Genomic DNA, 14519 nt, shown 5'->3' with positions numbered 1-14519 from the left:
CAGGGATGCAGCCCAGAGCAGGAATAGAAACGGCAGCACGCTAGTGAAACACACTCAAACACTTGCTATTAGAGACACCTGGCAAACTCCCTGCTCAGCTGTGTCCCCAGAAGGCAGCAGTCCTGCTCATCGTGTCCAAGCTGTCGGCCGGCCTGCGCCCGAGCTGGCCCAGGAGCTGTGTGTGATGGGTGTGAATCTGCCTCCTAGCTGACTTTGTATCAAGCTAAAACTGTGAACCTAACTTTCTCCTTGGGTAATAACTGAAAATAAAGATTTATTTTCATGTTCATTTCTTAAAAGTCATAAAAGCAGTCAAGTAGGAGCCCCTGTGGTGTGGCCTGGTTCTTAACCTCTTCAGATGATGCTTCAGTTTTTAAACAATGTGATGTTCTGGGCCTGGGGAGATAGCTCAATAAGCGCTTCCCTGGAAGTGCAGGGTCCCGAGTTCAGTCCCCAGTACCACACACAAAAAGGAGATTTTCTGTGAGGTGGTATTTCATAAATCAGGTTACCAAAACATGTTTGGGAGCGACCCCTTGTCTCGGCAGCTGTAACGGCTCTGAAGCTCAGGGGACTGACTGCAAGGGCTGATCGATGTGAGCTAGGCCGCAGGCCCGCTCCCTTTGTGGCCCAGGGCTGTTCTGAGCGCTGCCGAGGCAGGGTTCGTCTCCGGAGCGCTCCAGGACGGCTGGTCCCATGTCCTCACTTGGTTCTGTTTAAAGTGGGAGCGAGGGGAAGAGCTTTCATCCCAATGATTAGTTTTCTAACTGCAAGAGAAGATGGCTCAACATTGTGGGGAGCTGATGAAGTTAAATGCATGTTGAATTGCGAAAGCGTCTCGGAAGGCAGTGGGTGGGAGAAACCTGCTGCTAAGGTTTAAAAAGCTGTTGCCAGGCCATGGTGCAGGTGAAGGTAAGGCCAGGGGTGTTCTGGACTAGTCTGGCTCGATCCAGCAGACTGCCCCACTTTCTACTAAGTATGTCAGCCCAGACTCCTGGGTTACAGAAGGTCCAGAGACTTGTAATTAGAATGACGTGCAGGGCTGGGGAGGTAGCTCAGCAGTCTAAGCACCTGCCTGGGAAGCACAAGGAGCCTTTGGTCCCTGGTACCACATGCTGTGCTGGCTCTGGAACCCGAGGTGCTCCGTGCTAGCATGCCTGCCTGCCGTGATGGCGCATGCCTGTGGTCCAGGCACTGAGGAGGCTGAGACAGGATCACGAGTCCGAGCTGCATAGTGAGACCTGGTGCCAGATACGTAAAAAGGTTTTTTTTTTTTTTTAATTTTAGTAAAGTTGGTGGTACACTTTAAAGATCATAAGGGAAAGTACCTGTGTGAGATGTGTAATCCACCCCTCCCCGCTCCCCTCCCCATTTGAGCACTTTCTTCCTAATTCCCAGTGTCTTACACATTTTGGTTATTTGCACACTTAACGTTTCCCGCAAGAAAACAGGATACTTTTCAGGGTGTGCACTAGCAAGGCAGTGCAGTGAAGGGATTCCGAGTTGTCCTGGGAGCTACGTGAGGTCATTCGTGTGGGAATTGTCCCTGCCCTCCCCTTCCCAGGCACCCCCAGGGCTGTGCACTGGGTTCCGTGTGCTCCTCAGCCGCGCTGGAGCCTGGACCCCAGGCCTCCCATCCATGCCTTGCCTGCAGAGTTGCCTCTGTCCCCACCCAAGTGGCCAGGCCCCGGGGAGTGCCTGTCAGCCATGCCTGTTCCTCTCCCTTGAGTGAGTCAACCAAGCTGCTCCTGATCTATGTTCAAATTGCATGGGAAGTGGTTTTACTCAAGTTGATTTGTTGACATCCGACTGCCGAGGGCATTGTCATGACGGTACACATTCTGGCGTCTGGGACGCTCACTGCAGGAGCTGGGTTCCCTCGTCTCCACCTGCGTGCAGAGTGAGCTGGCGGACAGCTGCTTGAAACTGCGCACTTGGTGCTCGGGAACCTGACCGAATGCTCGGGCTGCAGCTTCATCCCGCATTCCCCTCTGTCGGTGCACGTCTCACGTCTTCATGAAGGCTTTACCGGCCGAAGTCTGTTAGGAGCTTCTTGCCAAGCACAGCACGCACACCTGTAACCTCAGCACTTGGGAGGCAGAGGCAGGAGGCTCACCATGCTAGCGGCCGGCCTGGGCTGCGCAGCAAGAGCGCATCTCAGAAGTCTGAGGAGCTTTGGGCCAGTGCACAGGAGACCTGGATTACACAGGCGCTTTCCAGAGCACATGTTCGCTGTTAACCAGGTGGGATCCAGGTGCACAGCAGGTGCGGCTCACACTGCTTTACTCTGTCACCACCATCTCCAAGACTGGCGCTGGTCACGGCTGGTCACGACATCCAGCAGCTCATTTTCCTTAACAGCTATATGGCCCCTGGCAGCCCATGTGAGGCACATGCTAGCCCCGGAAGCCACAGCAGAAAAGGGCTGCTGGAGCTACACAGCCGGTAAAGTATCTGGGCAGCACACACCCGTAACCCCGGCACTGGGGAGGCTGAGGCAGGAGGTCACTTTGACTTTGAGGCCAGCCTGAATGACACAATAAAGCCTTGTCTTGGTTCGGGGGAGGGAGGATGAGAAAGATTTGGGAAACAGGTCTTCAGGAAGGAACAGTTCTCTTAAGGAAAGTGCCATTGCCTATGGATGGAAGAGCTGCGCCAGCATCTCTGGTAGGGGACAGCCAGCGAGGTTTGCCAAAGAGCCATGGACTTGGTGCTGCTTAGGGTCATCACCTGGGAGAGAACCAGTGGCTGCTGGAGAAAATGTGGACTGCTTAGAAGCGGCTCTGTGTGCAGGTGGATGAGCCCCTGAGTCCCGCTGCCCCATCCCTAAAGCAGGTCAGGAGAGGAGCCGGGGGCAGTGAGCACGCAATGCCTCTCTTGCCCCGAGCCCCTGGGCAGGCTGGCGACACCGGGTGGGGCAGCTCAGAAGGAGCTGTTGCTGCCCGCAGCAGCTCTTCCTGGGGCTCATCCGGGGCCTGGGGCCACCACCTTGGCGCAGGGTTCTTTCCAAACCTCAGGACACCTGGCAGTGCTGTTCCCTGGGGCCCCACTGGCTGGAGAGATGTCTGCCCGGAGGGGTAGGGAGGCCGAGCGCTGCGGACACAGCCTCTAGGCTGCACAGGGAGAAAAGGTGGGAAGGGTGCACGGGGCCCAGAGGTGGCACAGGTGGACGGCATGTGTGCGAGCGCAGGGTGCGTACGTGTGCAGGGTGTTTGTGTGTGGTGCCACGTGCATGCGCACTGGCAGCTCCGCTCGTACACAGCAGCCACTCCAAGCTCAGGCCGGGGCCCTGTGCGCAGGGCAGAGAGGCCTGTGTGACAGCTCCAGCTGCCTGCCTTCCAGCCCAACAAAAGGGGCTTCCACAGGAGCATGTTACAGTCTTGGCCAGCAAGGAGGGCAGGGCTGCTCCTCCTCTGGAGCTGTGACGGGACAACCGCTGCGTGCAGTGCTTGCCTCCCAGGCTCAGGCTGGTTCCGTCCCACCCCCGTACACATGCGCGACAGTGGTCGAGAGTGGGGCCACCTGCCTGCAACCCCAGTGCTCAGGAGACTGAGGCAGGACCAAGGCGTGTGATGTGGGGCCAGCCCATCTCCTTGTGGTTTTCTCTTTGTGTAGTGAAGGCTGCCAAGAGGGCTCTGACAAGGTCCACAGGCTGAGCTGATGTCTGTACTGGCTGCCCACCCAGGACTTGTGACCTCGCAGGCTCAGAGCACTGGTGAGTCACAGCCCATCCTCAGCTGGTCCAGGGTCAGCCTGGGGCCACAGGTCTTGCCTAGTGGAGGCAGGGAGCCAGTTGTGAAGACAGAGAGGGTGATGCGCTGCGGCGTCAGCTCTTCTGAGGGCTCTGGGAGGGGCAACAGGGTTCCGCCAGTGGCCTTGTCGCCCGGGCTGGTGGGCAGGTAGCCATCAGGGCCTGGGAGCGGCACCCCCTGCGCTGGGCCCATGCCCCGGGCCTCCAGCACCTTGTACAGGGCGCCCGTGGGGGGCGGGCTGCAGCCTCCACCCCCCAGCTCCTCCGTGCGCACCAAGTGGCCTCTGTCTTCCTGGACCCGCCTGGGCCAGCTGTGCAGGACCTCATTGATGACCAGGGGCTCGGGCTCCTCCAGTGGGCAGACAGCTGCCTTCACCCTGTCCACTGGCAGCGGCGACCTCTCCTGCAGGGGGGAAAGAGGCCACGCTGGAGGCCACAGGGCAGTGGGCCCTGTTCACTGCCTCCTGGGCTCCCAGCCCCAGCCCCTGGGACCCCCACCCAGGAGGAAGTGGGAATTGGTCAGAGAAGCCCCATGTCGTGATGCATGCCTGTCAACCCCGCCCTCTAGGAGGCTGAGGCAGGAGGATCCTAAGATCAAGCTCAGCCTGGGCAATGTTGCAAGATCTTGTCTTACAAAATAGAAAAAAGGCTGGGGAAGCTCTCTGGCCAGCCTGGGCCCATCCTTAGCACCACAGAGCAAACAGAACACTGGTCCGGGAGGGGAAGAGGCGAGACCGGGGCCCTTGAGGCCTCAGCAGCCCTTCCCAGGGTGCGCCTGCTGGTTCCAGCACAGCCCAACTGCAGCCTAGGCTGCCTTGCTGTGGCTGTGCTCCCATCCTGGGGATGCGTTTTCAGGCCAAGGCGCAGGAGGGGTGGCTGTTCCAGACCCCTCACCCCTGGAGCCCCAGAAATATGAGAAGCTCCCACCAGCAGGAAACTGCTGGCACCGCTGCCCCTGCCTTGGCCTCTCAGGTACTAGATTTAGGCATGCGCCCCGGATGGCTTTCCTCTGTCTGCGGCCCCAGGCATTGGGTGCTGCAGGGTCTGGCAGGAAACCCCAGGTGCTGCTTGGTGCCTTGGGCAGCCTCACCTCCTCCAGCAGGAAGCTCCTGGCCCAGGTGCTGTTCGCGGGGTCCGGGATCCCTGGGTCCCACCACTGCGCCTGGAGGGCCGACAGCAGAACAAGCACCCTGTGGGGACAAACAGAATCAGGGTAGGCTGGCTTGGGCTGTGGGGACTGCGACTGTGTCATGGGAGCCGCCTGCTATTCAGGCCAGGACAGCAGCGCCTGGCGTGGAGCTTGGGGCGCCTGGCCACGCAACTGGCCGTCCTGCACACACTGAAGCAGTTCTAGCCACACCCTATGTGGGCGGGGCAGGGGCAGGCGCACAGGGACACAAAAGGATATAAACAGTGTGGCAAGGAGCCTTCTAATTTAGTTTATTATTTTCAGGTGGTCTCACTCTGTAGCTCAGGCTGCCCTCAAACTCAACTGTGTTGCCAGGCTGGGCTTGAACACAGCGATCCTCCTGCCTCAGCCTCCCAAGTGCTGAGACCACAGGTGTGCAACACCATGCCCGGCTCCTTTATGCTGTGAACAGCGATTTCGTCCTCACTGAGTCACTATTTTCGTGACATGGGCACACCCGGCCCAGAGACCCAACACTGCAGAGCCCTGCTCCAAAGTCCTCATTGCAGGGTGGATTTCCCCCAAGTGAGGAGTTGCCTGACAGACTGGAGGGGGAACAGCTTTGAGCGTTTAAGTCTTTCATTACTTCACGTAGCCTCTGAAGAAAGCCTGTATTGAAGAACGAACTACTTAAGGCTTTTTCTTATAAAATAATACACTGCGCACACCAGTCATACCAGCCCTCAGGAGGCTGAGGCAGGAGAGTCACTGTAAGTTTGAGTTCAGTGCCAGCCTGGAACCAGGTAGCAATACCCCGTCTCAAAATACCTAAATAAGGACATAAACACAGGGAAGTACGGCCTCCTCCTGTCTTCCCCTTACAGCAGTGGAGCGCAGGTGTGATGGCTGTAGCGCCCGCAGCCTTCGGACCTGAGGAGCTTGAGGCAGAAGCCAAGCAGAGAGCAGAGCAGGAGACAGAACCAGGTTCGGTGAGCGAGGCCCACACCGGCCGTGACCCACCGAGGCCTCCCAGGCTCAGGGACCATGAACGGGGACTCGTGCTGCTTTGTTATATGAAATATAACCAGCCAATACACCTTGTGTCAGCGAGCGTACACGCCACACTTGGGCCTGGCCAAAAGGCCGAGAAGCGAGGGGCAACTCCCTTTGGGGGGGCAGAACGAGGGACTGAACTCAGGCCCTTGCGCAGCGCTTTTTAGGAAAGGGTAGGATGTATTTTCTTGCAACCTGTTTTTTAAAATGTAATGAGCAAATGTTCACAGCACATGATTTTCCTCGACATCATCCTCAATGCGTAGGCGACATATTACGAAATATATCGAGATGGAGTTACTAATCCTGAGTCGCTGGGCACCCAGGTTGTTTCAAATATTTTTCTTTTCCTTTTCGGTTCTTTTGAGACAGGGTCTCACTATGTAGCTGAGGCTGGCCTCAAGCTTATGGCAAACCTCCCGAGTGCCAGGAGCGGGCGCACCGCACCCAGCTACAATTATTGTCCTAAAGAACAACATCTCAGTAAATACTTTCCACTAGGTATATGCATATATCTATATGCATATATCTATGATTCATTCAGAAAAAAATTTCTTTTCTTTTTTCTTTTTTTTCTTTTCTTTTCTTTTTTTTTTTTTTTTTGCGGTACCGGGGATTGAACTCAGGTCCTTGCGCTTGCCAGGCAAGTGCTTATTCTTACTGAGCCATCTCCCTGGCCCTTAGAAAAATTTCTAGATAGGAATTTTTTAGTCAAATATAGACGTTCACAACTTTGACAACACTGTGAGCCAAAACGTCTGGACCATGTCCTCATCCACCGGCATTCCCGACTGCCTGCCTGCTTGACCCACGGTGGTGACGGCAGCGCATGTTAGCACTTAAAAGGCAGTTTGTAATCCCACTATTGGGAGGCTGAGGCAGGAGGGTCTCCCAGACTTTGAGACCAGCCTTGACTACACAGGGAGACCCTGTCACAAACAGAAAAACCAAAAGGCGACTCACTTTTGCCGGAAGTAGCGCGTGGAGAAGACGCCCACGGTGAGGACAGCCATGCAGGCGCTGGGGATCAGGATGGCGCTCCAGCTGGCTCTCCCTGCAATGGCAGTGCTGCCGCGTAAGCCGGGGCAGGGCCCAGGGATGGCGCCCAGACCCGCCCCCTTCCGCAGGGCTCTGGGAGAGCGGGAGGCGGGAGCCTTCCAGGCCTACAGGTGGTTGGTTACTCCTGTGACCCAACCGGGACCAGGGCGCTTCCTTCCAGCCCTGCAGCCCGGCCCGCGTTGTGCGCGTCTCCGTCCACTCAGCTACTGTTTCCGAGTGTGAACAGCAGCCGGGCCCGCCAGCCGCTGGGACGCGTGCGTCGCAAGGGGCGCGGGCACAGGGCGAGGGCCAGGCGGGCGCCTGCGCCAGCCGGAGCCCGTGCCGCGGACGTGCGGGAGCGCGACCGTGCACGCCAGAAGCAAGGGTGTCGGCGTGAAGTTCCGAGCGGTGCCTGGCACAGGGGCGCACGCAGTAGCTCCCACACTTAGGAGGCTGAAGCAGGAGGACTGCTGTGAATGCATGGACGGCTCGAGCTACACAGCAAGATCCTGCCTCAAAAATAAAATAAAAAACCAAAACGCGTGGACTAGACTGCGAGACAGGAAGCCGGGTGCAGCTGCCTGGCTTACCGCACAGTCGTTTGGTGGCCCGCCCACGCCGACACTACCCGGCGCGCTGCAGAAGGAAGGGCTCCTGTGTACTGGCGACCTGATGCCAGGCCTCGCTCTTTCCTGGGGCGCAGCCTCGTGGCTCCTCTGGAGGAGCCACTTGGAGAGCAAGCCCTCGTGCTGGGCGCCAGGTTTCATTAGAGACCATTGCGGAACCCTGGGAGGGAGCTCAGCAGGGACCTCATGTGACCCCGAAGTCGGGGTACACCTGGACTTTTTTTTTTGAGACAGGGTCTTGCTATATAGCCCAAGCTGGCCTTGAACTCACAGCGATCCTCCTGCCTCAGCCTCCCAAGTGCTGGGATTGTTAGGATTATAGGTATGCATCACTGAGATGGCGCCTGGAGGCCGCTGACTCTGCCTCCAGCACAGGGGACCCCTGGGGACCCAAGGCAGAGCGACTTGCAGAGGCAGAGTACACACATTCCACTCACACAGGCTAACACTGCACTTACCCTGAAGGCGAAATTCCCTTTGGTTTCCTGGGGGACCCTCACCGGCAGCTGTCACTGCGGTCATCCACAGCATGTAGGTCACCCCATGCTGCAGGCCCGAGAGTGGGTATGAATTCTGGGCAAGTCTGGGGGCCACCTCTGAAGCGAGAGGGAGAAAAGTAGGCTTCAAAGGAAGAGCTTCAGTATTGGCTTTCACTATTTAACTTAGAAATCGTTTACTTAATTGAAAATGGAAAGCATACTGCTGTTCAAAAGTAGTGCTAGTTCATCACTATTGGGGATCTATTGGTTAATCATCTATTTACTTGTTTTTTGTTTTCCTGGGACACAATGTCACTGTGTAGCCCAGGCCGGCCGCACAGCGATCCTCCTGCCTCAGCCTCCGGGTGCTGAGTGGATGACAGGTGTGCACCATCACAACTGGCTTAACTCGTTTTGTGAAGCAGGCGCTGCTCTGTGGCTCAAGCTGGCTTTGAACTCTGTGTAGCCCTGGCTGACCTTAAGCCTGGTACCAGAGTTTACCCTCCGTGGGGTAGATGCTGCCCCAATGCTTCCTGTGTGTGCAGCCTGCAGGGAGCACGTGAGCACCCCTCCTCTGCGGTCACTCATCTGTGCCTGTCACGGCCACTACTGTGTCCCTGTCCTGGTGAGAAAGGGCCCAGTGGGGCCTCCCCGCCCTCTGGCCTGCTGAGCCTCTGCGCACTCGGGCTTCACGCCTGAGCTGACCAGGCCATTGGAGCCCATGCCCTGGTCCTCGAGCAGCAGGGAGGATGTTCATCTTGGTGAGCTTCAGCGCCCGGGCTGCTGTCCAGGGCAGGACCGTCGTGTGGCTGTGTGTGTGACACATGCACACACGCATCCTCACGGGTGGGCAGTGCGGCTGGCAGGACAGGCGAGGTGTGCCAGGGAGAAGCAGGAAGTCAGGCGGGAGCGATCCGCCCAGTGCTGCTGTGCCTCTGGCCTAGAGGACAGGCATGGTACAGCCCAGCCCAGGGCATGGTCACCGTGCGGCTCAGGGACAGGGCAGTGTGCCATGGGACAGGTGTGTGTCATCTGGAGGGGTGGGAAGAGGCTGAGGGGACTGGACAGGCAGCCACCCTGTGCTGGAAATGAGCTCCGCTCTTGGGGGCTGAGCGGGGGCCGGGTAGTGGCACCCCACTTGTTTGTCAACAAGCCCCTGGGTTTTTTTGGTTTTTTTTGAGACAGGGTCTCGCTCTATAGCCCAGGCTGGCATCGAGCCTTGGCAATGCTCCTGCCTCGGCCTCCTGGGAGAACAGGCACGTGCCACTGCACCCAGCTTCCACAAATCTGCTTAATGGGGCATCTGCAGTGCCCACGGCTATGCAGCCTTGGGCACTTGGGGTTGGTGGCATAGACCAGGGGATAACCAGGTGGACCCGAGCTCCACGGGGTGTGCATGTGGTGAACAGGTGCTGAGATGGCCGCCGAGAATGCACCATGCTGAGACGCAGATGCCCACTGGGCTCTCCCTCTGTCCAGGCGGGCTCCGTCCCTGAACTCCATGAGTCCTTAGAGCTGGCATCCCTCACACGGGGACACAGAGGTCTCCTCTGAGGATCAAGTCTCCCAACAGAGAGGGGCATTTGAGGTCGGCTTGGAGCGTCACACGAGTGGGTGACATGTGCCATCACCAGATGGCCACCGGCCAGACTTGACCTGCCAGGACTTTAGTGTGTGACAGGGTTGCCAAGGGAGTAAGGGTCGCTCCTGCTGACCTGCACTTCCTCCGTTCCAAGGAAAAAAGATTGTGCCACCGCGAAGGCAAGGACAGAGGTCCCGTGGCAGCTCCAGCTCACCTACCCCGGAGCCCCAGGGGGGCGCTGGAGTCCTGTTCCCGCCAGTATATCCGGAGGTGCAGGATGCAGCCCACCTGCTCCGGGGCTGGGCTGGGGCTCCAGGACACCAGGACACGCCCCTTGTCCTCCACAACGGCCTCGATGCGGGGGCCGCTTAGCGGTACTGGGAAGAGGACACAGGCAGCTCCGTCACCCTCTGAGCCCGGGTCCACCCAGGCCACCAGTGCAATGTGACACTGGCACCAGCCCTGCTCACCTCTGTGCTTGGAGTTGCCCAGGACAGAGCTGCACCCGCCTTGGTCCCCCGACAGTGCGAACACGCGGACTTCGTAGCACACGTAGGGCTCTATGTTCTCTGCAGGGAAAGCGGCTCTGTCACAGGCGTGCTGCCCCTGAGTCGGGCAGGCAGTTGTCGTCTTCGCAGCGTTCCAGCTGCTGCTTGGCCTTTTGTGGTATTTTTCCTTGTGCTGCTGGGGACTGGGCCTGGGCTTTCAAGGAGCGATGCCCCCAGCCCCTTTCTCCTTTCTTACTCGGTAAGAAGCCCAGCTGGGCTTGACCTTGCTGTGCTCCTGCCTCGGCCTCCAGGAGCACTGGGGTCACAGGTGTGCACGGCCACCCGGATTCGTGCCTTTCAAGATGGGTCAAGAATGGGCCGGCCCAGTGATGGTGAACCTTCCAGAGCGGGACCTGTGCCGCAGGTTTGCCACCACTGGCTCAGCATAAAGGACTGACCTGTGACCCATTCTCAGAATCCTGTCACCACATCGCCAGCTTCTGGAAGTCCCAGCTCCCAGCTTCCCACATGAGACACACTGCCCGACTGACCCGAGGCTCCTTCCATTGAGACACAGGGCTCCATCCCGAGGACGCACATGCTGTGGAGGCTGAGGCAGGCGGGCTGCAGGTTCAAGCTCAGCCTGGGGCACTCAGTGTCCCAGTGAGACCATGTCTCAGTGCAAAGGCCCAGGGTTAGATCCCCAGTCACACACACACACACACCCAAAACCAAACAATAACCCCCAAAAGAAGACAAAGTTATTCAAGTTCCAACAGCTTTTGCACATATTCACACGAACACATGCACACACAGTCTGCCCCTGCGGTGGGGAACAGAACAAGCAAAGCCACCTCCCTTTAAGGAATTCTGCAGATAAATAATCTATTGTTTGCAAGAAAGGGAGGCTGACCCATCTTGCTCCCTGATGCCTACTGGGTACTCACAGGGCACCGTGATGGCACATGGGATGGGGACACGACCAGGATGTGGCCAGCCAGGGCCTGAAGCGTGCCAGGCCTCACCCCCCCTGCCCTGGGCAATGCCACAGCCCAGGGCCTGGATGGGAAGGCACCGCCCTTGTGGCCAGGCACACGGAGTGGTCTCCGCCAGGAGCGGGGCTTGTGGGGAGCCCCCTTCCCTGCCAGATCTCCCTGCTTTCCTGGCCTGACTTCAAGAGCAGCGAGGAAAATAGGGCTGAGCATGATGCAGCTTTCAGTCCCAAAGATTTTCCAGGAAGAAGAGCACTGCACCCTCCTGTGCCTGGTGCCGAGGCGGGCATGCCGTGGCGCTGCCCAATGCCACAGGCTTGATGCCGACGGTCTGCTTGATCGGGGTTCAAGATCTCCTTTGGGGGATTTTCTCCTGTGTTGGGGACCAAACCCACAGCCCCAGGCAAGCTAAATAAGTGCTCAACCGCGACCTACATCTCCTGCGAGGGGTTTTATATCTCAGAATAACTCACTAAAGTGCATTTTACATGACAACGTGCCACCCTTTCAGCACTCCAGCAGCCGGCAGCACATAGAGCTCTGTCCCGAAGCCATTCCAGCAGCAGAGAAAGGCAAGATGGAAACCCAGCTGGGCAGGAGTTGGAGCTGAGTCCCCACACCTGGGGGAGAGCCGGACCCACTGCGCAGCGCAGGGCGTGGTGGTGCTCGGGCAGCATCCAGGCCCGTGCCGGAAAGGCCCACACAGCCTCGGGTGGGCCGGGCTCAGTCTGGAAGGCCCGGTGCCAGCCCTCGCTCCTGTGCCTGCTGTGAGGCCACCTCTGAGCTGGCAGAGGTCTCGGCGTCCTGAGGGCAGCAGGGTGGGTCTCTGCTGGTGAATGCGGGCGCCCAGCCTTTGTGCAGGAGAAGAGTCACTCTCAGCACAGAAACAATACCCGCCTGCAGCTTAAAGGGGGGCTTTGGTGGGGCTCAGGGTTTAGTCCAGTCAGCAGGCACCAAGGTCCAAGGGCGCAGGGCGCACTGCAGGGAGAGCTACTGGCCTACAGGAGGCTGGGAAGCAGAGAGCGGAGGGGCCGGAAGGAGGGCCCTCGAGGGTGGCTGCAGGTCTGGTGCTGAACTCCTGGCAGGCAGGCCTGGCTCATTTCTCAAAGCTGTATTTCCAGAAGGGAGGAGCTGCGCACGCGAGCGCCGCCCTGGTGCCTCTAAGTGGAACACGACTGCCAAGTTAATTTTACTCGCTTGCCTATCGATTTTACTCAAATGCATAATTCTGCATGGCTTTAAGATACTTTATCTTACTAAGTGTGGAAAAATCCTTCCTTGTCGTCTATTCCGTGTGTCGGAACAGAGTTCTACCAGTTTCGTTCGGGGAACGCTGTTTCAGTCCACTGCCAGTCTGCCAGGACAGCGGGTGACAGCCCCAGGGGAAACTGCAGACGCTGACAAAGCTCTGGGGATCGACGGTGCTGTCACGGGCTGAGGCTGCGTCTCAAAATTGGTACCTGCCTTCCTCTGCTCTCCACGGCCCCAGCAGAAACATTTGGAGGTGCGTTGTTTGCTTTTGTGACAAGGTCTCATTATGCTGTCCAGGCTGCCCTTGAACTCCTGGACTCGAGGGATCCTCCTGCTTCAGCCTCCTCAGTATGTGAAGGCACCCTGTTACTCTACAAAGTTGGACTGGAAGAAGTGACAGCCCCAGGCCTCCCCATGTCCCCCATGTGAAATTCTCTGCTAATGGCTAAACAGTTTCTTTCTCTCTTTTTTTTTTTTTTTTGGCGGAACCGGGGATTGAACTCAGATCCTTGCGTTTGCCAGTCAAGCGCTTATCCTACTGAGCCATCTCCCTGGCCCCAGCTAAACGGTTTCTGGGGAGCAGCTCTGGGCTCCCCTGCAGTTCTGCGTCAGCCTCCATCTGGGAGCCTGGGCCATTCAGGCAGCCTGTGCTTTGAGGGCACGGTTGGGTCAGGACCTGCGAGGGCCCAGGCCCCTGACAGTGACTGTAGCTAAGGCCAGCTCTGCGCTGCTGTGCGCTGGGGGCCCCCTCACCCTCGGGACACACTGCGGGGTGCTGATCTCACCATATGGGGCACCATTAGGATGCTGAGCTGAAAACTCCATCAGACTCTGAGCTCCCCCTAGTGGCAAAATAATGACACGACCGCTAAACCATCTGCTGTTTAAAATACAGCCCGCACTGTCCCTCTAAGGTGTTTTCAACGTATTATTGGGTCCTCACAATAACATGAATAGGTGACACTACTGTCATTTTTCTGATGGAGAAGCTGAGACGTAAGTATTAAGTAATTTAGCCAGGTGTGGTGATGCACCGCTGGATTTCCGGCACTCAGGAGGCTGAGGCAGGAGGAGCACCCCATGGCTGAGGCAGCATATTCTGTTCTGCTACCTTTTTTGCTTGCTTTGGTTCAGGATTTTTTGAGACAGGGTCTTGCTGTGTAGTCCAGGCTGGCCTTAAATGCAGTGATCTTCCTGCCTCAGCCTCTGGAGTGCTGGGACTGCAGATCTGCTCGGCCGCACGCAGCAGGCTTTTTCTTTTGCTGTGCCAGGCTGGGGACTCAGAGTCCGTGTGTGTGTGTGTGTGTGTGTGTGTGTGCGTGTGTGTGTGTGGCCACACCCTCTGTGTGGTGCTGCTGGGATGGACTGGGATTTCGCTGCTCACGACCTTGGGACACCCTGGGGGCCAGGCAACAACATACCTGAGATGACCGCGGACCTGTTGGAGGAGGGGAGCCGCAGCCAGCCTGGGGCGGCCTGAAGATCATGCGCGGCCAGCATCGTCCACTCCACCACGTACTGCTGCACTGCGGGGCCATGCGTGGGAGGCTGCCAGCTCACCGCGATGTCGTCCCCAGCTTGCGTGCGCGTGGAGAGTTCACGGGGCGCCAGCGACCCTTGTAGGGGCACAGACAGGGGTTGAGATCAGCGTGGTGGAGCCGCTGGGGCGAGCGGCACAACGTCGCTTCTCGGCTGCCTCCTCGCTGCAGAGCGTGCTAGGACCCACCCTGTCCCTGTCTCGGGTCCCCAGGTACCAGCAGGGGCCACGTGCTAACACTGCTCTTGTGCGCCTGCGCAGGACACATTGGCTGCGCATGCTCAAAACAAAGTCATGTGAGCTTTCTCATGCTCTTCCTGGCCAGATGGTTAGCAAGGAACTAGTTAGGCCCGGGATGCAAAGCGCATGCCCAGTGTGCGTGGGCGCTGGGCTCAGGGCTCAGGCCTACAGATATAGAACCCCACGTGCGTGCAAGGGTGCGCACACGCACACCTCCGTACCTGAACACGCATGAACAACCAGCTGGGACTTCCACAAGGACAGTGAGTTCTCACTCCACCAACTCTTGTCATCTGTCATTTTCATTTTGTGTTTTCTCTTTTTCTTTTCTTTTTCTTTTTCTTTCTTTCTTT

At 58.0% G+C, this 14519-nt stretch overlaps 1 protein-coding gene across 1 annotated transcript in view; it reads right to left on the bottom strand.

The window, feature by feature from the left end:
• Positions 1–1390: 1390 nt before the first annotated feature.
• Positions 1391–14519, bottom strand: part of Il12rb2 (interleukin 12 receptor subunit beta 2) — a 41107-nt gene continuing 27978 nt past the window's right edge. The window contains exons 10-16 of the mRNA XM_023718307.1: positions 13811–14005; positions 10129–10227; positions 9877–10035; positions 8056–8193; positions 6897–6987; positions 4842–4941; positions 1391–4154 (exon numbers count right to left, since the gene is read on the bottom strand). Coding sequence (XP_023574075.1) covers positions 3705–4154; positions 4842–4941; positions 6897–6987; positions 8056–8193; positions 9877–10035; positions 10129–10227; positions 13811–14005 — 1232 coding nt within the window. The 3' untranslated portion in view covers positions 1391–3704. The remainder of the gene's footprint in view (positions 4155–4841; positions 4942–6896; positions 6988–8055; positions 8194–9876; positions 10036–10128; positions 10228–13810; positions 14006–14519) is intronic.

This window comes from Octodon degus, unplaced genomic scaffold (assembly GCF_000260255.1).
Source record: "Octodon degus isolate 3935 unplaced genomic scaffold, OctDeg1.0 scaffold00057, whole genome shotgun sequence".
Classification (NCBI taxonomy): Eukaryota; Metazoa; Chordata; class Mammalia; order Rodentia; family Octodontidae; genus Octodon; species Octodon degus.
The sequence above is the reverse complement of the archived record's forward strand: the minus strand, read 5'-3'. Positions and strand labels throughout refer to the sequence as shown.